Source organism: Protopterus annectens, chromosome 14.part0 (genome assembly GCF_019279795.1).
Source record: "Protopterus annectens isolate FY-2018-M chromosome 14.part0, PAN1.0, whole genome shotgun sequence".
In the NCBI taxonomy this organism is placed as follows: domain Eukaryota; kingdom Metazoa; phylum Chordata; order Ceratodontiformes; family Protopteridae; genus Protopterus; species Protopterus annectens.
The window spans coordinates 47,092,865-47,117,901 of record NC_056748.1 but is presented as its reverse complement, the minus strand read 5'-3'; the positions used below and the strand labels follow the sequence as shown (position 1 = coordinate 47,117,901).

General features: G+C 41.2%; 1 protein-coding gene across 3 annotated transcripts in view; it reads left to right on the top strand.

The window, feature by feature from the left end:
- The window catches only part of RUFY2 (RUN and FYVE domain containing 2), a 2,497,315-nt gene that overhangs the window by 2,109,205 nt on the left and 363,073 nt on the right, over positions 1-25,037 (top strand). For 2 of the 3 annotated variants that reach the window (XM_044055761.1, XM_044055762.1), the window contains one exon: positions 7,209-7,328. In XM_044055761.1, coding sequence (XP_043911696.1) covers positions 7,209-7,328 — 120 coding nt within the window. Of the gene's footprint in view, positions 1-6,582; positions 7,012-7,208; positions 7,329-25,037 lie in introns of those variants that run through there. The other variant, XM_044055763.1, reaches the window with a different exon arrangement.

The following is a 25,037-nucleotide window of genomic DNA, read 5'->3' as shown; positions in this document are numbered from 1 at the left end:
GAAGAGATTTTTATTTTGGAGTACAGCAAAGAATTTGCAGGTTTCGGAGCCTAATTTAAGTGTGGCTCTTCAATACCTTACTGAGTTATTGGACAAAGGTTTGTCCTTCTCTTCCATTAAGATTCATGCTGCAGCAATTTCAGCTCACTATGATTGTGACCCACCATTGTTTTCGCATCCTTTGTTCAAGCAGTTTCTTGAGGGGCAAAGAATATAAGACCCCACGAGAGCTCCTACTCCTGCTTGGGATCTCAATTTTGTGTTGGAAAAACTTACTCTACAACCTTTTGAGCCTGCGGCTACTGCTGAATTGAAATACTTGTCATGGAAGACTGCTTTTCTGTTGGCTATTACTTCTGCAAGAAGGGTGTCTGAGTTGCAGGCCCTTATGGCAGTAGAGCCATTTTGATTTTCCATAAGGATAGGGTATCACTACGTACTAATCCTTCCTTTATGCCTATGGTGGTTTCTTGTGTGGCTTTAAACCAAACTATTCATTTGCCTACTTTTATGCAGACCCCCAAAATAAAGGGGAAAAGATTTTGCACACTTTAGATGTACATAGGCAATTGCGTTATTATTTAAGCAGGACTAAGGATTTTAGGCAGTCTCAGCAGTTGTTTGTTTCTTTTGCTTTGAGTTCACAGGGCAAGCCTGTGTCAAAACAGACTATTTCTAGGTGGATTGGCTTTTGCATTGCATTTTGTTATTCCCATCATGGCAAGGAGATTCCAGCTGGGATTAGGCCTCATTCCACTAGGGCTACTGCCACTTCAACAGCATTTCTACGGGGTGGCAACTAAGGATATTTTGGAAGCAGCTACTTGGAGTTCAGTGCATACTTTCTCTAAGCATTATCACCTTCCTATCTACTCTAAGTCTAGGGCTGGTTTTGCCACAGCTGTTTTACAAGGCATGTTGTCAGCTCCTACTTCTTTATGATTTGCCAGCCTCCCTTACCTCTGCTTTGGGATTCTACCCAATAGTTAGGACTGCAGCAATGGAAAACGAAGAACATAGTACAGTTTTGTACCTACCATAAATGTAGATGTTCGAGGATTCCATTGCTGCAGTCCAATTTACCCTCCCTCCTTCCCTCTGTGTTTAGGGGTGGTTGTGTAGGTGAGTTTACATGCTTATATTTTTGTATATATTGTTCATGTTTTGGTGCAGGTATTTTGGGCCTTGTCTTTTTAGGGTCTTCTGACATCTGGGGCAAGAAAAGACTGAGGATATGACGCCGGTCATGCGCATTAGTACCCTGACGTACTGACGTCAGTCTAATGCGCCCTGACCGACGTCAGCCTTATACTCTGGTATTCGGGCCGACTGGATGCGGACTATACCCAATAGTTAGGACTGCAGCAATGGAATCCTCGAACATCTACATTTATGGTAGGTACAAAACTGTACTTTTGTCATTAAGATCTATTAGAGGCACCTTGTATCTCTCCTTTTTGGTTACCACAAAGGTGGATACCCTCTACAAGTCCCTGCATGAATGGGTAGAACAGTTTGCCTTGCATCATAATGCAAACTATTGGCAGGATGTCATAGGTCCAGCATAGATCCCAGAGACTACAGCATTCTGACACATTACTTCACAACAAAAGGTTTAAAGCTTGGGACAGCTGTGGCATGAAAGTTTTCCTCTCATCCATCTTGCCTGTCTTAATTCCATTCCCACTTGCTTAACAAGGCTGTAAGCTTGAGGGTCTCCTGGAATCTGATATCAACAAGGACCGACCTGGCAAAGACTCTGCCTTCATTTTCAACAGTAGACTGTTGCGTATCCTACTGTGTGAATGCTAAGGCAAGGCCTACAGGCTGGATGTCATGATTGAGAATGAGGAATATAGGAGCAAGATCCTGGATGCCAGTTTCTTTGGAAAGTGCTTTTCATCCATTCCACTCAGAACTTGAAAAATGACTTTCTAAAGAAAAAGCAGACTGAAACTTCAGTGGAGGACTCTATGCCCCCCATCCACTTCCACATTTTCTTCTTTTTTTTCTTTTAAGTTTAGTGAGCTCCAAAAGAGGAAGGCTTTAAAGAGTTGTGCATGCTTTCCTTACCCCTATCCATACCATGCCAGCTAAGTCATCACCGCACTTCTGACTCTAGTCTAGGTTTGCTGTTTGGAGGGGGCTTTTGTCCAAGTTCACTGTGGTTTGAAGAACCGTAACAAAAGGCCAGTAAGGTATAGATGTACTTGGTGTCTTCAACATCTTGGAGCTCAGAATTCCTCACCCAAAAAAGCTCTGCCAGCAACTTGGTCCATCTTAGTAGAATTCTTGGGACAGAGTAGACTCGGTTGCTAAAATGAGATGAAGAGATTGTCTCATTTTTGGAAAAGAGTCAGAAGTTTATGTTCACTTAATCAAGTTTCATCTCTTTCTCTAACTTGCAACAGATTCATTCAGCGCATCAGTTATGTTCATTTTCTGATGGTCTTCCTTTAGGAGCCCATGCTTCTCCTTTCTGGTCCCTGGAGGGTATAAGTAGACATCACAGACATGTTTAGACACATCCATGTTTATGATCCACTGGTGTTGTGTAAGTTGACATTGCTCCAGTGTCTAAGGTTGATGTTGGTGTTTTATTTAGCAGCCAAAGTCTTTACCAGCCTATGGTTGCAGGAGAACCAGCACATGGCTGCAGGAGAAAGATTTTGTTTTATTACTTGACATGGTTGTTTGGCTGCAGGTAGTAGCCCAGTCTATAGAGGCTTCTTGTAAAAATCCTGGCAAAGGATATTTCTGCAGTTGCCATTCAGGAGAAGTGGGGTCATCTTAAATTGGAAGAAGTCTTGTATGAGTTGTGATTGTCTTTACTGGCAAGTAGCTGGACACTGTCCTGAGCCAGTCATTCCTGACCATGGGAAGGCCCACAGGATTGCCACCTTGACTTTCTGGTTTTGGATGTAGTACAGGATCCAGGGCACACAATAATTTAAAAAAATCATTGAATTGTTTTGTGCATACTACAAGTACTAAGCATAGAATCATAAGAGCACCCCCCCCCCCCCCAAAGCTTTTTGCATTTCTCAGTTTGGCAAATTTAGGAATTTCAGTTTACTGTAGATGATGCTGTTTGATCAGTTGTGGAAGTTGTAACCCTCAGTGTTTTGCAGTTAAAATAAGTACCCCTTAAAAACTCTACCACTAGAAAATGCAATAACTCACTTTAATACTACCTTCCTAAACATTCTAAATAATCACGCTCCCTTAATAACCAAACGGATAAAAAGGAAAGCCACCCCCTGGTTAACAAAAAACACTTTAGCCACCATGCGACTTAGAGATAAAGCCTGGACACAATACCAGAGGCCACCATGCGACTTAGAGATAAAGCCTGGACACAATACCAGAGGAACGAATCTACATCTAACCTCAACGAATATAAAACTATCCGTAACTCAGTTACAAAACTTATCTCAACGGATCGTCGAAACTACTTCATCCAACTTCAAAACAACCATAAATCCAACCCACAAAAGTTCTGTTGAGGTATAACTACCCTCTTAAAACCTGGTACTACAGAAAATCCAAACCCTTCCCCAAATGTACAAGAGACAGATCTTGCTACCCAATTCAATTCTTTCTTCATAGACGCTATTTCCAAACTAACCTCTTCTTTTTCAAATAACAATCCAACTCCTTCTTCCACTTCTCCCAAACCACCTCCCCCTCCAACATGTTTCTCTCACTCCTCACCCTCTCAACCCCCACCATTTTCAATTAAACCTATTCCTACTTCTACTATAAAAACACTCCTGCAGAAATTAAAACCATGCACCAATGCCCCTGATAACATTCTCTCATACTACCTCAGCATAGCTGCTGAAGCTATTGCCCTCCCTATCAGCATCCTAATCAACCGCTCTATCCAAGAAAGTTTGGTTCCTCAAATCTGGAAAAAAGCTTACATCCTTCCTCTGCATAAAGGAGGAAACAATACTAATATTGCCAACTTCCGTCCCATCGCCATTTTCTCTCCCATTTCTAAAGTCTTAGAGAAATGCATTCACCTTCAACTCCTTCTCCATCTCTTAGACAACAACCTATTAACCCCTACCCAACACGGATTCAGACCACATCATAGCACCATGACTTCCCTTCTATCCTTCCTCGAAACTGTGAACAAAGCTAGATATTCTGGCTTCACTGTTTCTACCATCCTTCTTGATCTCTCTAAGGCCTTTGACACTATCTCTCATAACCTACTTCTTACTAAGCTATCTAACCTAAACCTCTCACCCTCTTCCCTCAACTGGTTTACCAGCTATCTATCTAATAGGCAACAAGCTGTCAAATGGCAAAAAGTCACCTCCTCCTCAACACCCCAACAGGTGTCCCACAAGGTTCTATATTGGGCCCCCTCCTCTTTAACATTTTCATTAATGACTTTTCCCACTCTATCCCTCTTGCTAACATTATTCAATATGCTGACGATTCCACAATCATCTGTGCTGCCTCTTCCATCCCAACTCTTTTAAAGCTCACTCAAGATGCCTTCTCCACCATGGAAATGTGGATGAAAGACAACCATCTAGCACTCAATGCTGCAAAAACTAAACTTATGATATTTACCCCCTCTAAAACTAACAACTTTGATCGTAATTTATTCTCCATCACCAGCCAAAATAATATACCTCTTGAGCTGGTATCTGAAACCAAACTACAAGGAGTCCAAATAGATGACGAGCTTAAATTCAGCTCCCATCTACTACTCAACATAAAAAAAAAAAACACCAAAAACTTGGCATGCTCTACCGACACAATCGGTTCCTCACCTCAGCTACTAAGCTGACTCTCTCTACTACATTTCTCTTACCCTCCCTTCTCTATGGAGCACCTCTTCTAACAAACCTACAATCATCTCTCAAAACCAAACTATCCTCTTGTTACAATAAAATAGCCAGATATGCCACTAGCAACAAAGCATCTACCCATCACTGTGAACCTCTCCACAAACTCAACTGGCTAGAGCTACCCAACTACCTCTCTTACACTCAGCTCACCTATGCTCATAAACTCATCTTCCAGCCATCCCTCTGTCCCGCACTCTCTACTACCTTTAAAATGCACCACACTCAAAGATGTCTTAAGATCAAACAATCAAAACCTTATAGAAGTTTACAGACCCCTCCACACTCCAGGACAAAACCTCCTGTCCTTCTGATTAGCACGTATATGGAACTCCCTTCCCCCCTCCACTCGTACCATTACTTGCCTCCCATCCTTTAAAAAATCACTCCACTCTCATCTAACCTCCACATGGGAATGCTCCTGCTCCCATCCCTCATAACCTACTCTTTACTTTTTCTCTTCCTTCTCTCAAACCCCAGGCAGCAAATTCACGCTTGCTTCCAGTATACAACTCCTTACAAATATCTAGCAACTCCTTATTCTACTGCATCTAACTACCTCTCCTCAATCAAAACACAAAAACAACTCCTTATCCTACTGCATCTAACTACCTCTCCTCAATCAAAAAAAACATGCTGCCATTATTACCTTTGATTGTGACACTCTTGTTCTGTCTAATTATCAGAAATTGTATAATGTTAACCTCACTAATCCTCATGCAATCTATGTGTGTATCCTAATCTTTGTGTAATCTGTATTTGGAGCTTTCCTCCCCAGGACTCCATTGAAAATGGGTTCTTCTGGCCCAGTGGACTATCCTGGTTAAACAACTGCAAATAAAATAAAAAATAAAATAAATATGCCAATCTGTAGTTAGTGTGTTCACTTCTGGGAGTGGTAATTAACATTAAGCCTGGTTATTTTCTAAGCATGTGCAGTAGTGGTTTATCACATAGCCTAGATGATGTATATTGTAGATGATCATGAAATACGAATATGCAATGGGAGAAGCTCTGTATTAAATAAGAGATGTATAATGTGAGATGGTGCTTAACAAGCTGGGACACCTGCTAAATTGATCTACACTAAAGTACAATTAGTTAGAAAGTGGTATTGTAATACTGTGTGTTGTGTTCAACTCCTGAGTAGCACTGACAGCACTTCAGAAGACTTGGAAACCTCTCTAACAAGCATGCTTAAAATCAGTGCACAAGTGTAACTTAGATGTACTGGCATTATCTGAGTAGGATAAATAAATCAGCACCTGCTCTGAGCAGTCAGATGAGGTAGGCATAGGGAAAAAGAAACCCTTTAGTGGTTACAAACAACCTGCATGCATATAAATACTCTGCATACCTGCATTTATAGCTACACATGCATAAATCAAGCAGTTTAAGGAAGTAGTGTGACATTGGTGGGTGTCATTAGCTTTTTATTCACTGTTTGTCTTTCTCTTAACATGTTCCCTTGGTTGTGTTTTGTCTACACACTTCCTCTTTTTGTCAAGTTGTTGTAGTTTTTGAACCATAATGACAGTAAGATTTGCTAAAATAATAAATCCCTGTAATTGACATCCACTTTCCTTTTTTTTCCTCCCTTATGTTTACATTTTTCTTTAACCCATTTTTAATTTGTATTTGTTCATTAATTTTGCATCCCACACACCATTGTTATCTCTGTCTTTCATTTGTGCTCCCCGCTGCCTGGCTACAGTGACAAGGATCTGTTAAATCAGACCAAGACTCTTGCAATGTCATTTGTAAAATGTGCCACCAGTGATTCTGAGCAACATTACAACCTTGTTAAAGACATTTCATTCTGAAGAGGACTGTCTTTTTAAAATTGTCAAATGAAGTATACATTCTGTTATTGTTTTGTAGATTGTATTTAAACAGCAAAGTGCTGTTATTTTATAAATATGTATAAGGAATAAAGTAATTGATTTTTATAATTTTTGTAGAAATATAAATAATTTGATCAATTTCATCATATATTATGTATGTTAAGGATAAAGCACTTACATATTAAACTCTAGATCATAAAACATTACATGGATTGTTCAGAAATGAAAAATATATATGTTTACTCCTCTCTGCTTTCTGTTGATAGTATTTGAAAAAATAAAAACACTCCTGATATTCACTTGTGGCATTTAAGTGACATTCTCCCTGCAGTGGGGGCATTGTGGGACTCTTAGTCTTCTTTTCACATTTACTGTCCCTCGTAGTTTGTTTTTATTTAGAGATGTCTGTTTCCCTGTTTTCTTTTGTCTGTCCTTCCACCCCTTATGCCCCTGTTCTAGCCTCAGTTTTACCCACAGTTGGTTTGAATTACATCAGATTGCAGCTCGCAGAGAAGGCTCATCAGACCACCGAGAGTGGAGCGAGAAAGTTCGAACAGGACTTCACAAAAAGAAGTGAGAACCTGAAGAAGAAGATTGTACAGAAGGAACACCAGTTGTAAGTACACTAATAGGGCTGGCTACTGTGCTACATGGTGGGAGAAGAATTGGGCAAAGTAAATTGGTTTGACTAGAGGACAGTGATGGCATTTTAATACTTATTTGTTAAAAAATGATTGTGTTGTTTCCATGTTGCAGGAAGTGGCATGATTGCAGATTCTACTGATGTTTTCAGCTGGGTCAAGAGATAAGAATATAATGTGCCATGTGTTTTTGCAGCCTCATTAACATATCCGCACAAAACTCAACCAAGTGATGAAACAAATTTTATTTTTTTTTATTTCAGTTTTATAACCGGGGAAGTCCACTGGGACACGAAGAGCCCGTTTTCAGTGGAGGCCCGTGGAGAAAAGCTCCAATGACAGTTACAGACATATATTTATACAATTATACACTATACAGTTATACATTTCTATATTCAGAGTAAATACAGGATAAAATAAGAATAACTGTGGTAATATAATCTTGGTACAGCCACGTGAAAGAACAGGTGATTTTTTTTTTTTTTTGTTACAAGTTAAATTGTAGTTCATGTAAGACAGTAAAGCTAGGTGCAGTAGGTGACTGACCAGTAAGGTTATAATGGAGTGTAGTAATAGGTAGGTGAGTGTATGTGAAGTAGGTGTAGTAACATGCAGCTAGAATGCCTTATAAAATAGGAAGAGGCATTAATAGCAGCAGATAGGAGTCAATATTACAACGTTGAAATGCTATATTGAACACCAAATGAGTGACGCATATTCATCGAAATGCATTTAAGCGATTCGAGGAATACTTTGCAGGGCAAAGATGTAGTTGGCCAACAACACAGTGTTGCCCTTTCCTCCACTATAGTGCGATCTCGGAGTTGATTTATTTCATTAGGGGGTGTGTGGGGGGCATAGCCCCCCCATGTAGTTATGTTTGTAAGTGTGTGTGTGTGTGTGTGTGTGTGTACACAAGTGCAAGCAAATTCTTTCCCAGGGAAGGAATTCACTGTTTTGACCATTTGCACTTTAGTGCGCTCGGTCTTTATGTGCGATGAAGAGGCATTCGCTTAAACGGCTCTTCAGTGTTATAATATAGACCTGCAGATAAAATGCTGCAGTGTATAGGGAGAGAGTGTAATTAACTGCAGATAGACTGCCTTATAAAATAGGAAGAGGCATTACTAGCAGCAGATAAAATTTTGCAATATATAGGGAGAGAGATTGTAATTAAGCTGAGATATAAACACAATATAGCATTATTACTCATTTTGTAGCATACTGTCAGTGTTTCAGATTTATGTACTCCACCTGAAGATCCTCTCCCAATGAAAATTGGTGTCCCACCAGGTTTTGTTTCATCAGACTAGACATCCTTACTCATGAAAATGAGGCTTCTTTGGTATTTCGCTCATAGTCAAGGTCATTTTTTTCTAAGTCGTACGTCAACCTGTTGCTGATGATCAGCCCTCCCATTACCTAACTGGACCATTGTTCTCAGTTGGCAGGAGCTAGTCATGGGAGGCCCTCATCCAGGCAGCCATGAGGGTTATACCTCACCTTAAACTCCTTGTGAAGGTGCCAGCCCAGTGACATGTATGGTTCCACTCACTCATTGACAAATGTGCTACTTTGTGAGCACAGATGTCTTGGTCTATAATGTGCTGATTGCCACATTCCAGTGGGTTGGGTTGTCATCCTTTCAACTCCACCCTTAGAAATGGGTAAACCAGTGTCCGACACTAAAAATTTCTCTGCCTGTAGCCACTTATTACAGCACCTGGATCACAATCAGGGCTTTTTTGCTCTGTGCCACAGAGCCAGTCATTAATCATAAAGAATTTAAGGCCATCTTTGAGTTATTTACCCATTGTTGGGGCCTGTAGTCAAATAAATGAGAACAGTCTTGATATATTCTGGGCTAAGTTGCTCAGAGTTAATATGTAAAGCCTACAGGACAGGCATGGAGCTTTAGAAAAAAATGTTTCCGCTCTTTAATTCCCCCAGGAGTTGAGAGCCCTTAGCTTTAATACTTTTTACTTAACCTTGCGGATACAGTAACTGCACTTTTTCCTGTTCTGTCTGTCATCTTCCTGTCCTCTTAACTTGAAGAGTATGAACTTCCAGCATTTTGGAACTTGCTTCTCATATGCTGTTTCCCATTCCGCTGTACAAGTTCTTCATATATGTCTAACTGCCTGAAACTTTCAAAACACCTAGAAATTTCCTGCCTTCTTCACTCTCCACACGTACATTTTCCCATCCCCACCTTCTGTCATCTGTAAAGCAGAAGGGGAGTTCTGAACCACCTGTGCAGACATTTTATATAGTGATCTCATGTAATAGGTACAGATTTTAGTATATCATATCTTCTCAGCACCTCATTCCATTCTTCTACAGGTATAATTACACCCTCCACAATTCCCCACATCTTCCTCAATTTGTCCATGCCGTGGACATGTTTACACTCAAGTAACCTTGCACATATCTTTCCACATTTACTTTCTGTCTGCAAATGTCTTCCTTCATGAATACAGATTTCTGTTACTGCAGTTGACTGCATTATATCAGTCCTTATTACCAAGCATTAGCATTTAGTTTAATTTGCATAAGTTGTAACCAGTCCCCTGTCTTTAGGTCAGATCATTCAGTTCCTTCTTCTCAACTTATAAATCTCCACCTGTAGTGTTCTGCTTTCCCCCAGTGTACACCAGGTCATCTACATTAACCAGTGCCCTTCTCCTGTGTGTCCTCTAGTTGAGAGTTTTACCTTGTATTTTAACGTCGGGATTATTACATACACCAGTTAAGCTAAACTCCCTAAATGTCTTGCCGTTGCATACTTCTTCCTTGCACAGCTTCAGAACCCTCTTTACCTAACAGTCTCGCACTCCTCCTTCTTCTCCTCTTCACCTTTCTGAGCTTGTAAAACAAATGCTAAGACTGCTGCCTGCTGACCAACATGGGAGTCGGGCATTCCTGACCCCCCCCATCTTCTTCCCAGTCTTACTCGTTCTTTCACCATTCTACTCCCCCTGTTATTCCACACATCCCTGTTTCCACTCAGCTGTATTTTCTGACCCCACTTTATATCTTGCCCTGATGGAAGATACCTAAATATTTATAGTATCTTCAGAAGTATCATGGTCTGTACCACATTTATTCTTACACTGCCATACTAGATTTACTGAACTTTGTGCCTAACAAGCCAGTGGTAAGGGCCCACAGCTCAGTATAATTTTCCTGCACTGTCTGACCTAAAGTCCTTCAAACACATAACCAGGTACCTGACAGTCTTTTTCTCTCCTGTCAACTACTCTCTTATTTTACACACCGCTGTTCCAAACCTGAGCAGTTAGTACTTAGGATTAAGGCTGTGAGTTCTAGTTTTTGTGATACTCTGAGTCCTTCCACTCTAACTTGCCTGTTGTGTGATCTTCAGCAAGTCACTTAACCAGATATTGTTTCCTGGTCTCCCCTGTGTCTAGTGGGCCTACCTGATTAACAAATGAGTATTATTATTATTATTATTATTATTATTATTATTATTATTATTATTATTATTACTACTAGTAGTAAAATAATAATCCTCACTTGTTAGTGTCTCCTTCCAATTACATTCTAGTCCTGAATTCATTCTGAAGCCTTCACGTATCCCCAGATGTCACCCAACACTAGAGCCTGCCTTTCAGTTACCAGCATGCAATCTTCTGCAAACCACATAGAGATTTTCTGCTTACATGGTGTATTTTCCAAACACTGTCTGTGCCATTACCTCTGTCACTAAAACAGACTAGGGAACAAGAGGGCAACTTTGCCTTGTACCAATTCCTGGCTTTACTGTCATCATTAGTTCTCCATTTCTACTAATCTTACCTCAGAGGAGTCCTACAATGCTTTGATCCATCTCCTAAACCTTGGCCTATGCTTCTCTTACAGAACTGTAAAATGGAAATCTCCAGTCAACTGTGTCAGATGCCTTACATATATCAAAAAAAGATAATCCCTGTCCAGTTCCAAATTTCTTGTGTCCCCTTAGCTGTCACCATTTCTCTTCTGCTGTACTTCCCTTTAAAAACCTCTCTTTGCCATGTCACCATTAGTCTCGGGAAAATTCCTTCTGTCAGAGGTTTTGTGTTTTGGGGCTTTTTGTGACTTAAGGGGTCTGCACATGCATAATGCTGCGTCAAGCAGCGGAGGTGCATGTTTCTGCAGTACCAGAGCAGTGTGATTAAGGTAGTTTCCCCTTGCCTGCACTGTTGTTCAGCTTCGGAGTGGGTATATATAATGTTGTAAGGCTGTTGGAGATGCAGGGAAGCATGCTTGCATCAGTGCTGCAAAAACAGAATTGTAGTTATTTTCTGTGGATCAAGAGTTAATGTATTTTTCCAAAGTATCAGCGCCATAGGATAATCACTTTATTTTCATAGAAGCAGAGAATATTTTAAATGTTTTTATTCTGTTCCAGCACTAATTCAGTGTGTAACACAAACACCTTTTACTGTAGAACTCCCTTTCAGATGATTCACATCACTCTAGTTTTGTCTATAAAAAATAAATGTCCCATGGTAGACTGCTATTAGTTTAACAGCTGGATTACTATACTGTATATGAAGCATTATGCATTTTAGAAGGAATCTCATTCTGTTCTAATTTGCTTTTACTTGAATATAACTACATTTATTTATTTATTGTCTGATAGGCTTGAGTGAGTGTGCTTCATACATGTGTTGAAATCTACGATTGATTACAGAAAACAATTACCCATTACAAACTGTCAAACTGTTTAGTATAGCACTGGCATCATTAGAATTCTAAGTCACAAGACACGAAATTAGGAAGTAACTGGATAGCTACTCAGCCTGTAAGTACAAACATAAGTTTACTACACTTAATAGGCATAGTTTCAATGAAATAACTAAACTAAATTAAAAACTGTTTGTTTTATAATCAAACCCTCTTTATATAATAAGAACACAATTAAAGTAAAAAAGAAATGGTAACAAAATATTTCTGATTTTTAATGGTAGATGGGAACCATAGTCAAGTTTGCCCCTTGATAACAGGTGCTTACATGTGTCAGTAACTGTTGTACATAAAGGAATCATGTCGACTTACATTCCCTCCAATACAGCTCTTTTGACTGTGTACCTTTTACGCCTAGTGGGTGTGGCCTGAGCCTTTAAAAATGAAGTTATTACCTTACAATTCTAACAAATACTCATTGACGCGGTCAGATATCAATACAGTTGTGTTTGCCATCATTAATATATTCTGATACATTGTATGTAGCATGATTTTGGAATTATTAATGCAAGTATGAGCAAGTAATATTTGATGCCTAAAGGAGCAGTAGGAGGTAACTGCAGATGCACCTGGAGGCGTCACTCAGATGTAATGAGTTAATGTTTCAGTGAGGGTAAAAAAAAAAGCTCAAACATCTTGCTAAAACTGCCTTCAGCAAACATAAGACAAAAATTGTTTTTGGAGGAGGGCCCCCTTGCACTACCCATGTGGGGGGACATGCCTCATATTCCCCTGGACATTCATGTACCCATATACCAACTCCAGGTTCGCACAACAGTCGAGAAAGAGGCAAACTCCACTGTTGGCAAAGTTAGTTTTCGCAGTGTTTGAACATTTTACATTCGCCAATAATAGCTTAACCAATTCAATACATTCCACTGTCAAAAATTGGCTCAAACTAAAAGCAAAAAGTAAAATGTAGCATTAAATAAGACGACCCTAGGTCTGATCTATAACAAAGATAACAGACTACTTCAAAATGAAAAGATAGTCCCCAGAATTCAGTAAGGTTTTCTGTAGGAATAGCTTATTCCTGCATGCAAGTGACTGTTTAGGAGCAGCATGGCAAAGTTAAGTTTTCGCAGTGTTTGGACATTTTACATGGGGGGTTGCTAGGATGTCTGCCAGATGTGCAGATGCATTCAGGAATCTACAGCAATAAGTGAAACCTGTCCCTTCCAAGAGAAAATAGCAGTAGAATTTTTTTTTATCTAACAGATTAAACTTAACCATTGCTTAACTACGCATACTGTAGCTTAAATGGCGCAAGAAGATAAATATCAAGATACATGCAAATGAAGCAGTAGTGTAGTGGTCAGAGCATTCGCCTTGTGAGCAGTCATTCCCGGTTCGATTTTCACTGTAGTAAATTCTATTTTTCATGTCAGATCACTTTATGCACATTTTTTTGTGCCGTATAACCTACTAAATAACATAGATTTGTGAATTGGAGTACTGCATTAAATGCAGATGTGAGGTGTCATTGTTATAATGTTGTAAAATCCACAGATAAACACAAGTGTCCCATACAGTATATGTATACATGAATCAGGGATACGAATAGAAAGTATAATATATAATGAATGATAAATCCATACAGTGTCCAAATCCACCACCTTCCCAAGAGCCATGTTACATTTCTGTCTAAATTAGTGCGGGGGTAAGTGGGAGTAAGCACTTGTAAGCAGTAGTAAGCGGGTTTAAGCCCATTAGCGTGGCGGTAAGCAATGCGCACACAGGTTAAGCAATATTGAAGCTAACTCCCTGTAAGCATGTTCAACCGGAAGTTACATTGCTTACCGTCACACACACCCACTTACAATTGCTTAAAAGTGCCTTAATCAGTCTGTATCCAACAGCCGCTGTTCTACCTAGCAACAAATTTAACGGCCCTTGCAGGTCTTGAACCCAGGACTCTGTACACTATAGTCATGATAGTTAACCAGTAAGCCATCACAGCAGTACATAAGACTGAGGTATCTCTAAACAGATCTTCGCTATAAGAAAATCAAAATTTACATGTGAAAGGAATCTGTATACAGTTTTATGTTGTATGACCTACTTCTGACTTTCGTTTTTTTCTGGTTAGGAGTCACCACAGCGGAACTCCGGTCCGCTAATGATTGGCAGTTGATTTTTACGTACCGAGTTGCCAGCCCTGACTCACAACCTTCAACGAAGGTGCGCCCATTCACGCATATCTCCAAGCAGAAGACGCTCTGAGAGTCGAATCGGACAGCGTCTTACTGTGAGGCGACAACGCTACCGCAGCACAACCTACTACATACCATAAATATGTGAATTGGAGTACTGCATTAAGTCCAGATGTCGGGTGTCATTGTAATAAAGTGTTGAAATCACCCAATAAACACAAGGACCCCATACAGTGTACGTACACATGAATCATGGATACCAAACACATATATAACATGTAATGAATGATAAATCAATGCCAAACAGCAGATAGTGTGCAAATTTAAAATTAAGCAACGCTAGGCATTGCACACACCTGCTTACTAGGTGTAAGCAATGTGTAGGCCAGCTAAATCATTTTACCCATTGGTATACCCCTTTTAGCAATGCCGACCTTAGGTAAGCAGGTTTGCCCATAGCTTAGCATTTTCAAAACTGTCCAATCATGGCAAAGTGTGAGACATCGGCCTTATTTAAACCCCACAGGCGGGAATACAGCTCATAACTGGTTGCACCTTCCTCCTGTAGGCACTATGGCCAGTGTGGGTGGAAGGATCGCGCTTCCGGGCACAGCACTGAGGCATCCAGGAGTCCAAAGTCATGGCAGGACTCCTTGTTAAAGACCATGACCAGAGACTGCTGCAGGGCCAGTACCAGGGTTCCCAATATAAAGCAGAATCCTGAGACTGTCTCGCCCATGACCTTACCAGTGCCACTGGCATCCCTCGAACTGGTGAGCTGGTCAGGCATCACTATGTCGACCTGAAACAGAGAAAGAGGGAGCTCTTGGATCAGTGGATCCAAAAGGCTAGGCGGACGGGTGATGTCCCAGCCGTGTGTAAGTATCAGTCTACTAGATGTGTAATAATTGCCAGCTCATGTATATTATGGATAGGTGTGGCTAAGTATTCTTTTGACAGCAGCAGACGAGTGGGCTGTGAATCAGGAAGCCCTTGCCTGTAGACTGCAGAGGTTGCATCGCGAGGCAAGTTAGTAGTAATCTTGCATGTACTGTCATAAGAAATAAATTTGAAAGTAGTGGAAAGTTAATTGCCGGTATAAAACCTGTATTGTGTATGGCATGTACTGAGTAAACCAGACAATATGGCAGGGAGAGTCTCATATAGGTTGTATGTAAATAAAAGGTTAACAGCCTGGCAATAAAGGTCTAACTCCTGGACTGCTTGTGTTTATTCTGGTCTGATATGATAATTATGTAGTGTTGCAAACTCTTAATAGTACTGTTGTATTAAGCACTGTTACCCACACTGTGCTACATAAATAAAATGTGTAGGAATGTCTGTATACGACTGTTGTAATCACAAGGTCATATTGTACAACTGAGGGAGACTTAGACAGAAAACAGTGATAGACAACATAATCCAAATAGCAGACTCAACTGAGACGTGAAGTGTTGTATTTTTAGCACACACGGCCATGGTTTGAATCCTGGGAGTGGTAGTAAGCTGTATGCAGAATCATGCCCCACAACTGTACAGATATTGTCAGAAAGTCCAGATAATTGGTGCAAGTCCCCTGCCTGTCACCCTGGCAAATCAGTGGGATGATCCCAGAAGTTTAGGCAGCAAATAATGATTGTCAGACTTCATAACTGTCAGAAATATATCTATAAGAACAAACCTGTCACTCTAGCAACTCACCAAAGTGTTATGAGAGTAATAAGCAAAGCATATCCCAACTCCAACCTCATGTTGTGAAGCTATGACCAGAGTGTGTGCAGTAACAGAGTGAGACGTATGTGGATAATAATAATGTGGAATCTGGTAATATGTGTGGCAACATTCAGGTAGTGCTAACAAACATTCCACCCACAGGTCTGTCAGATATGAATACTGTGCCTAGAAATAAAAAATTTAAATCCTGGACTAGTGCTGTTTAGTCTGGTATTGTATGGCAGCGTTAGTGTTGCAGTATCTCTGACCAATAAGGTATTACTCATCACTGTCATCCACACAGTGCTACATAATAAAACTGTCTAGGAAACCCTGTGTAAGAGAATTGTAATTACAAGGTCAGATTGTAAAACCACGGGAGACTTATAGACAGAATTCTGAGAAAAGATACACAGCAATACCTATATAACACACTCAACTGTGATGTACACTGTTTTATTTTTAGCACACACAGTCATGGTTCAAATCCTGGGAGTGGTAGTAAGCTGTATGCAGAATCATACCCCTCAACTATACAGATCTGTCTGGAATGTCCAGATAATTGGCCCATATCTGTTGGCTGTTACCCTGTCCCCCTGGCATATCAGCGTGCTGATCTCTGACATTTAGGCAGCATTTAATGTCATATAACTGACTGTTCAGCCTGTAAATATTTGGAAAATGTCTATGAAAACAAACCTGTCATTGTACAACTCACCAGAGATTTATGAGGGCAATAGTCAGCATATGTCCCAGTTTTACCTACATGTCAAGACATGCCCAGAGTGTGTGCAGTAAGAGGTGGCGAGGTATGTGCATAACATCAACGTGGAATCTGGGAATATGCGTAGAAACAGGTAGTGTTAACAAACACTGTCTCCACAGGTATACCAGGTAAGAGGTGTATACTGCAGGTAAAACACAGTTCATGTATATAGTTGTCTATATCCATACCACTGTCCAAACTAAAGCCACAGGGTAGTGTAATATTACCTGTAAGGTACAGATCACAGTACTGACTAAGAAAGTAATGAGAACTACAGGGATACACAAGTTGTTAACTGACATCTTTCTCTCTCCCCCACCATATCTGCAACAGTAAACTAAATACACAACTCAATCGGTATGTGTCCAATTAAATCTACTGTTGGGACATATGTCCTGTTGTTTGATAAATATTGAAATTTGTTTCTATGCATGTGCCATGTTGAAATACTCCCACATTGGTGGCATGCTGCCAGCAATGTACCTGCATGCTGTTGTAATGGCCACTGTGGTTCCATATATGCATGTGTTCTGTTTGCTATTCAACTGTTCCATATCTGGTGTTTTGGGTTAATGGGAATATCTATACTTGCTGCTATACCTAATCGTGGAATGTGTTGACTATTACTAACCCACATATGTTTTAAAATTGAAACACCATAGCACGTATGGGAAGGCCGGTCCCAGCAGACCCACCTCTCCCACCTCATCTGACCATGGCACTGGGCACCAGCATGTCTGGGGCCCTCCCCGGGACCTCCTTGTGTGCTGGTCCTTAACCACCTTCAAGTGGAACCACCTCAGGGGATGGGGCTCACCCCCTCGGGAAGCAGGCGTGGGCAGGATACTGTCACCCGTCGTCCGGTCTGGAACATAGTGAGCTCCGCAGGGAGTTTGGAGATCTGCTACGCTGGTTTGAGGGCCATGTGGCGCACCTAGAGGGTCAGCCTGCCCCTCCTACTCAGCCCCCAGCACAGCCACCTTTGGGGCCGTGAAGATGCAGTGGTGACTGCCCATGGGTCGTGACCTCAGTCCCACTGTTTCCACTAGGGGGCTCATGGGCTTCTGTTTTCCAAACACTCCTCCCCATCCAAGTTGTTTACCCCCCACGTGTCATATACCGCCCCCTGTATGCTGTCTTGTCTGTTATCTTACCGACCTACATCCCCAAATATACCTACTATCCCTCCCCAACCTCCCACTCTCACCTTAACAAAAAAAAAAAAAAAAAAAGGGCAATCTGTTCCCCCCAAAAAATCCCGTCACAACAAATGCATATATGACCAAAGGCACCGTTAATGAGGATGAGGGGGCCCTAGCTTAGTCTGTTTCGTATATGTGTCCACTGGACACATAATCTGGTCTAATTGGCTTCACAACATATTATTGTTGTCCTCACCCCTCTCTCAGGGGTATGAGTGTCCAAATCTACCTCCAAATCAGTGTATATGCACAGCGGTTGCTGTAGAAGAAATGGGCAGCTATGGACCTTCTTTACACCCGTCCTGCACATCCCTAGCTATTTTCCCTACTGTTTTTCCCTCACGGTACCCCTTTTTCACCACTTTCCTATCAACCCTGTTTCTTTTCTTTTAAAGAAATTAGCACGGGGGTAAGCAGGAGTAAGCACTTTTAAGCAATAGTAAGCGGGTGAAAGCCTGTTTGCACGGGGGTAAGCAATGCCTACACCAGGTTAAACAATTTAGAAGGTGAGTATAAGAAACTGTAACTGGAAGTTAGCAGTGCTTACCTTCGCACAAACCTGCTTACAACTGCTTAAAAGTGTCTTAATCACTCTGTATCCAACGGCCCTTGTTCTGCCCAGCAACAAAATAGCCTTTGCAAGGCTCAAACCCAGGACCCTGCAGACCATAGCCAAAGTGATTTACCACTAAGCCATGTCAGCTATGCATATCGCTGATGTTTTCACAAACATATCATTCAGCGCAGTCATTCAACAGTAAATGTATTTATAGATGTAGATGTGTGTGTGTGTGTGTGTGTGTGTGTGTGTGTGTATATATATATATATATATATATGTATATAGTTTTATATATATATATATATATATATATATATATATATATATATATATAGACACACACATATGCATGCATCTATAGATAATATATGTTTTTATTTATTTTATTTTTATTTTACATTTGTTGACCGGGATAGTTAGACTGGATGCATGTCCTTTTTCAGCGGAGGCCCAGGGAGAAAAGCTCCAAGGGTAAGCAGATACAGCATTACATAATACCAGCATTACATATTACAAACAGACTACAGAGATTACATAAGTAAGCAAGTTAAACAAGTTCCACAGGTTTGAGTTAATCCTGAGCGTGTCTACATATATATGTGTTTGTATATGCATATATATATATATATATATTAACAGATATATCTATATACAGATATATATCTATATATATAAAAGAGAACACAACAAATACATATATGACCAAAGGCACCGTTAATAGGGGGTGAGGTGACCCAAGCTAAGTACCTCTTGTAAGTATTGATATCACCCCTCCCCCACAGCCAAACAGATCTGCCCTGCAACACAATACCAACACTTGCATGTCCCATACCCAGGACCCTACACAACCTAGCCACAAGAAGTTAACAGTAATCCATCCCACCTGTATGATTGTCAGGAATGGTATCAGTAACATATGCAGTACAGTCTGGCTACCATAGAGAATGTTCAGTGTGGAAGCAATAAACATTCCAAAGATGCATATACACACATACATATATGCAGATACACACACACACACACACACACACACACACACACACATATATATATATATATATATATATATATATATATATATATATATATATATGTACATATATATATGTATATACACACACACACACATATATATATATATATATATATATATATATATATATATATATATATATATATATATATATGTGTGTGTAAATACACATACACACACGCACAGATATGTATAGGAAGATACATATTTAGAGAATGCACAGCATATTGAACAGCCAGTATTCCAACAGTTGCCACCATTTAAAATGGACAGTGCATGATTCACTCATACAAATGACAATTTTTGCATGAAACATATACCCACACAGAAGTCGAAGGATATGATACCACACACGGGTTTGCATTCATAAGAAATGTTTATTTGTGTACTATTACAGTTGTATATGCCATGTCGTATAGCTGTTAGGTCTGTGAAATACGTACTAACTTAGTAATGCACCTCTCAAGCAGATCATTTTATACAGTAATCCGAAAGCATAACATGTTGCTGTCCAGGCCAAGGCCTTCAAGTAGTACAACTGTAAAGAAAGACTGGACCAGAGGATAACAATCAATCAACAGTAAGTAATGCAGATGTATAGTTCAGCAGCCTCCAATTACACTCTTCACTCAACCCCTAGGGGTAAAAGAATTAAGTTGCCACAATGAGGATGTATCTGTTACATAACAATGCTTTACTGAAAACATTATAATCACACTGACAAACAGAACAGTCTGTATGACAGTAAGCACTAGGCCACCAATGTTCCCAAGGTGAAATATATGAAAATGTACATCCATATACCTTAAGGCATCTTAGTACTGATATCCCTCACATGTTGTAACAGCCTAGGTTATATATGGTGCATACCCCTCCCTTATAGACTGACCTACAGGTGCATATAACACTGTTACATACACTGACCTCTGTACTGCAGAAGGGCACACATGTTTTGTCCAGCTGTAGCCAACATATATATGGACCCTACCCCACAATATGTGTGGGAACCACAACAGGACTGGAATGATGGCAGGAATGGCAGCACTACATAATCACAGGCTACTACATAACCTCTTACTGCATGTCATATGGACAAAGCCTGGTATATAGGTGGAGGACAGAGGCCGGAACTCAGGGCCGTGTTGTTATACACTGAGAAAGTTGCTTGTGTTACAGGATAGTCTGCAACATACCCTTAGTCAGGAATATGAAGTCAGAAACACAGATGGATGTAGCCATGTCCTGATAGCACTCAACAGATGCAATGCCAGTAATATACCTGACACAAGACCTGTGTGGTGGACAGATAAAACATAACAGGCAATCCTTTGGCCTTCATGTGGGTAGGCCCACAGTTAAGAGCTATGCAGACAGACTGCATTCCATGCTAAACTAGTATGTCCACACAAACCCTGTAACACTGGTGGTATACACTGCATATAACAACACTACTCACACTGTTTGTAGGTCTGTAACCTTATACAAATATGTAGCTGGCCTGAGTCTGCAAGTCATCTTGTAAGAGGTATTTCTACCTGCTGTCTGCAACACTGCTGCCCACACACAGGAAGGATGTCCTCCATACAGGAAAGATAAAGGGGCCACGCCTACATGCTGTAGGAATTTATAGTAGTGGGTTGCCATGACATTGGTGTTTGGAAGTACTGCACAGCATGCTGCATGCAGGTAGCAAGTGGTGGACACTGATTGGTGCAGAGGCCATCACCTGATCATGTGCATCACCTACAAAATCCATACTGCCATCTATTCAAAGCAGCTCAGTCCATTTAGTAGAGAAAGACCAAAACAGAGAGGGAGAGTGAAAACAAAAAACACAAAAATAAATACAAAAAAAATATACAAAAAAACCAAACATCCATCCAGCCATCCACACAGCAAACCATCCAGAAGAAACATCATTCCCACAACAGGTATGTGAAGTATATATGCATGTAATTAAATGTAGTACTTGGTCCATAATAATGGGATAGATGATGTGGAATGATTTATATGTGCCATCAGGTGTTGTTATTGTAATGATGTCCAGCTGAACAACTGCTATGGATAATAGTGTCTAGCCCTGTGGGCAGTGGGCCATACCTGTCAACTGTGCAGATCAGCACTGACTGACAAGATGTAAGCCATCTTAGTGTGTTTTGTGTAATGGAATACATGTATATTAGTGTGGCCAATAGCTGGTGGTGGAAGTAATGCTGTTATGATGGACACATGGGTTCCAGATCCCATCACTTGTAGCACAGTCATATTAACATGTAATGTAGCATGCACAAATGACATAGGTGTGTAATAGGCTTACCTGCAGTCTGTCCCTATATACCCCCCTAATGTTAGGCTGTGTCCACATGTGGCACCTGTCTGTGTTGTCGCAAGTCAGAACAGTGCAGCTGTGCAGGAAGGAGAGTTAGAGTGTGTGGGCCTGATGTTTGAATGCACCCCATATACAATATATATATATATATATATATATATATATATATATATATATATATATATATATCCACATGTATGTCTACAGATATACAGACACTTATATGTATGTATGTATGTATACGGCCCACGTGGACATAGGCCAGCAACACCAATAGCTGGAGGTCGACGTGGATGTGCAAGGACACCAAGCCGCTCCCTTAGTGGCAGTACCAGCCCAGCATTGCAGGGGGCGCTGTCCACGCTACACCACAGTAGGCCACATGCACGTGGCCCTTGCTAGTCCCAGGAGGGACCTGGTTCTAGTGGACATATGTCACCATCAGGGTAGATTATCATATCATGGCTTGTACCTGGACGTACCTGTGGAACCCCTGCAGGCACAGTTCTCGTGTCCTTGGTCAGAGGCCGTGAACTGCACACCCTGTCAGGTATGGCCTGCAGCTGTCCAACAAACACCTGTATAGGGCAGCCACATGGCAGAACTGTGTGCATGCATACTCACACACAATACAAACACACCTAGGGCAACCCCATACCTACACACACCATGGCCATATCAGTAATAAAAATCCCTCACTCACACACCTGGTGTCAAGTGTGTGGCTCAGCTTAGGTCTCTGGCAAACCAACAACACACCCTGTGCATATGATGATACCTATGCCACATCCGTGTCATCCATAACATCAATGCAGGGACAGGCTAATATGGTTGTGATGCACACAGTGACTGTACTACAGTGTACCAATGTACTGCTATATAACATGCTGTCAGCAGTAAAGTTTAATGCTTACAAGTCAGGAAGTGTAGCTGTCCAGCCATGATGCATTATAGCCGTTATTAACACTGAGTGTTTGTGGTCCCCATAATGTTATCCATTTGTGTTGTAGGTGTCCATGTGTCAGCAGGAGGATGGTCTGCTGTCATATATCACAAAAGGTGTGGCACTGTGGTGACACCTTGGCTGTGCCATATCCTGGGTACAGGTGAACACATGTCACAGGTCTGTATAACAGTTACTGCGTGTGCCCCATGGCCGATAGGTCTGGGGGTGTTGTATACAGGTGAGTGCATGGTGGCTGCTGTTAGCAGACCTTCTGCAGTGGACAATGGTAATTGTACTGGGTGGTAAACACCACATGTTTGTGTATAGCACACACATAGGCTTTGGTGTTGATGCACTACACAGAGAGTACTGTACACATGGATGTATGTACCTGTGCAAGGAACCCATTGTAGCCTATGTAAATCCACAAAGCCAGACTGCACACAACAGGGGTTGGGAGGGTGGCTTAATGGCTAAGGTGTTAGCCTTACAAACACAAGGTGCACTGTTTGAATCTCACAAGGGATATTTGTCTAGGCTTAAAATGGTACAGAAACGTGGTTGAGCCAGCAAACAGTGGACAGTAATCGGTTTATTAATGGAGGATGGAGAAAAACAAACCGGAAACGGACACTGAGGAAGGCCTAAAGGCCGAAACTGGTTTGTTTTTCTCCATCCTCCATTAATAAACAGATTACTGTCCACTGGTTGCTGGCTCTACCATGTTTTTGTAGTCTTCTGATGTTTCTGAGCCGTGCAGTAGCCGTACGTGCAGAGGGCTGACTGATTTCTCTTTAGGCTTAAAATGGCTCACAAGGGCAGGTAGCTTAGTACTAAACTATGAACCTATGAACACACTGTGGAATAAGCAGCCCGCTAGTTTAATGTCATTGATGATGGTACTGGCAGAGTAAAAGTCCCCTTCCCCAATGTAGTGCAATCCTCAACTCAGTAAACCTATGTGTGCTGGTGTGGGTGGCACACCCCTATCCTTTGGAAGGTGAGAGGTGCTGTAGAACCACAGATAGTGTGATAGACAACTACCTAACCTGTTAACATGAACTGTACAGTATTACAGCCAGCTATGTGAGGGGATACACTCAACAGTAACTGCAGTGATGTTGGCTATGTCCACAACAGCCACACCCAGCTATATATACCAACCCCAGTATCGCTGCATATCTATACAGTGGAGAAGAGGCCATTTATATATCTAACACTAGTTGTGATAGAATGTATGTCCACAGGATGATACCTGTGAAATGTTAGCATATGACAGGCAGTTCTTGGGCAGATGACCTCCTGGGATATGTATAGTCTGCAAACTGAAGTAGATCCCTCCACATAAATGCACACTCTTACTTGGCAACACTGGGACTAGACCCCTACCTAGGTATGCAGTGCTACTGATGTGTGTGGCTTTAATTGCACACACCACACAGCTTTTAGGATGAGGTGTGTTCCAGGTTACATGCAGAACATCCCCAGGTATGTACAGTATGGTAATGGGGGATGTAATGATTGTTTATGGACAGTACATAGTGTGACATACCGTCATATACACATTTACAAACACACAATAGTCAGACACACATCTGAGGGACCTGGGCCTATCAGTGCTGACTACCCTGTCAGTGTGTCCATTGTGTTGCAGGTAGGTTGCACGCAGCACATGCATAACTGGGCTGGATAGTGTTATCAGTTACCTGTATGGTTGATGGTGACAGTAGTCACCATACAATGGTACATGGGACATGTACCCAGGGGTACCATGTTGTAATGACAGTATACCCAGCACCCACACCCCACTGAGGAAATTGTACACACTGGAACCCATGATGACACTCTGACATACCCACTATCACACATTGACCAGGACTGCAATACAGCCCCTTGTCCATCCTAAGAGTGCTACTGCAGGGATATGCATCTAATGCATACGCTGCAGGCATAGTAGGGTGATGCATTGCCATGCCTCTCCTACGGTCAGCAACATCACTATCCCTATTACTGTGTTGCATTGCATATTGTAATAGGAGTATGTGGCCTCGGAATGCTGTACCCTACATATATACACACATGCACACATAGACACACTTGCCAGAACTCAGTGGTTATCCTATGCCTATCAACCCATTTGTACAACAGTGTTGTGCTGGTACTGCAAGGCCCAGGTAGCCCTTAGGGAGAAGAATGTAACAAGGTACATGTAATGTCTGGTACAGCAGCAACC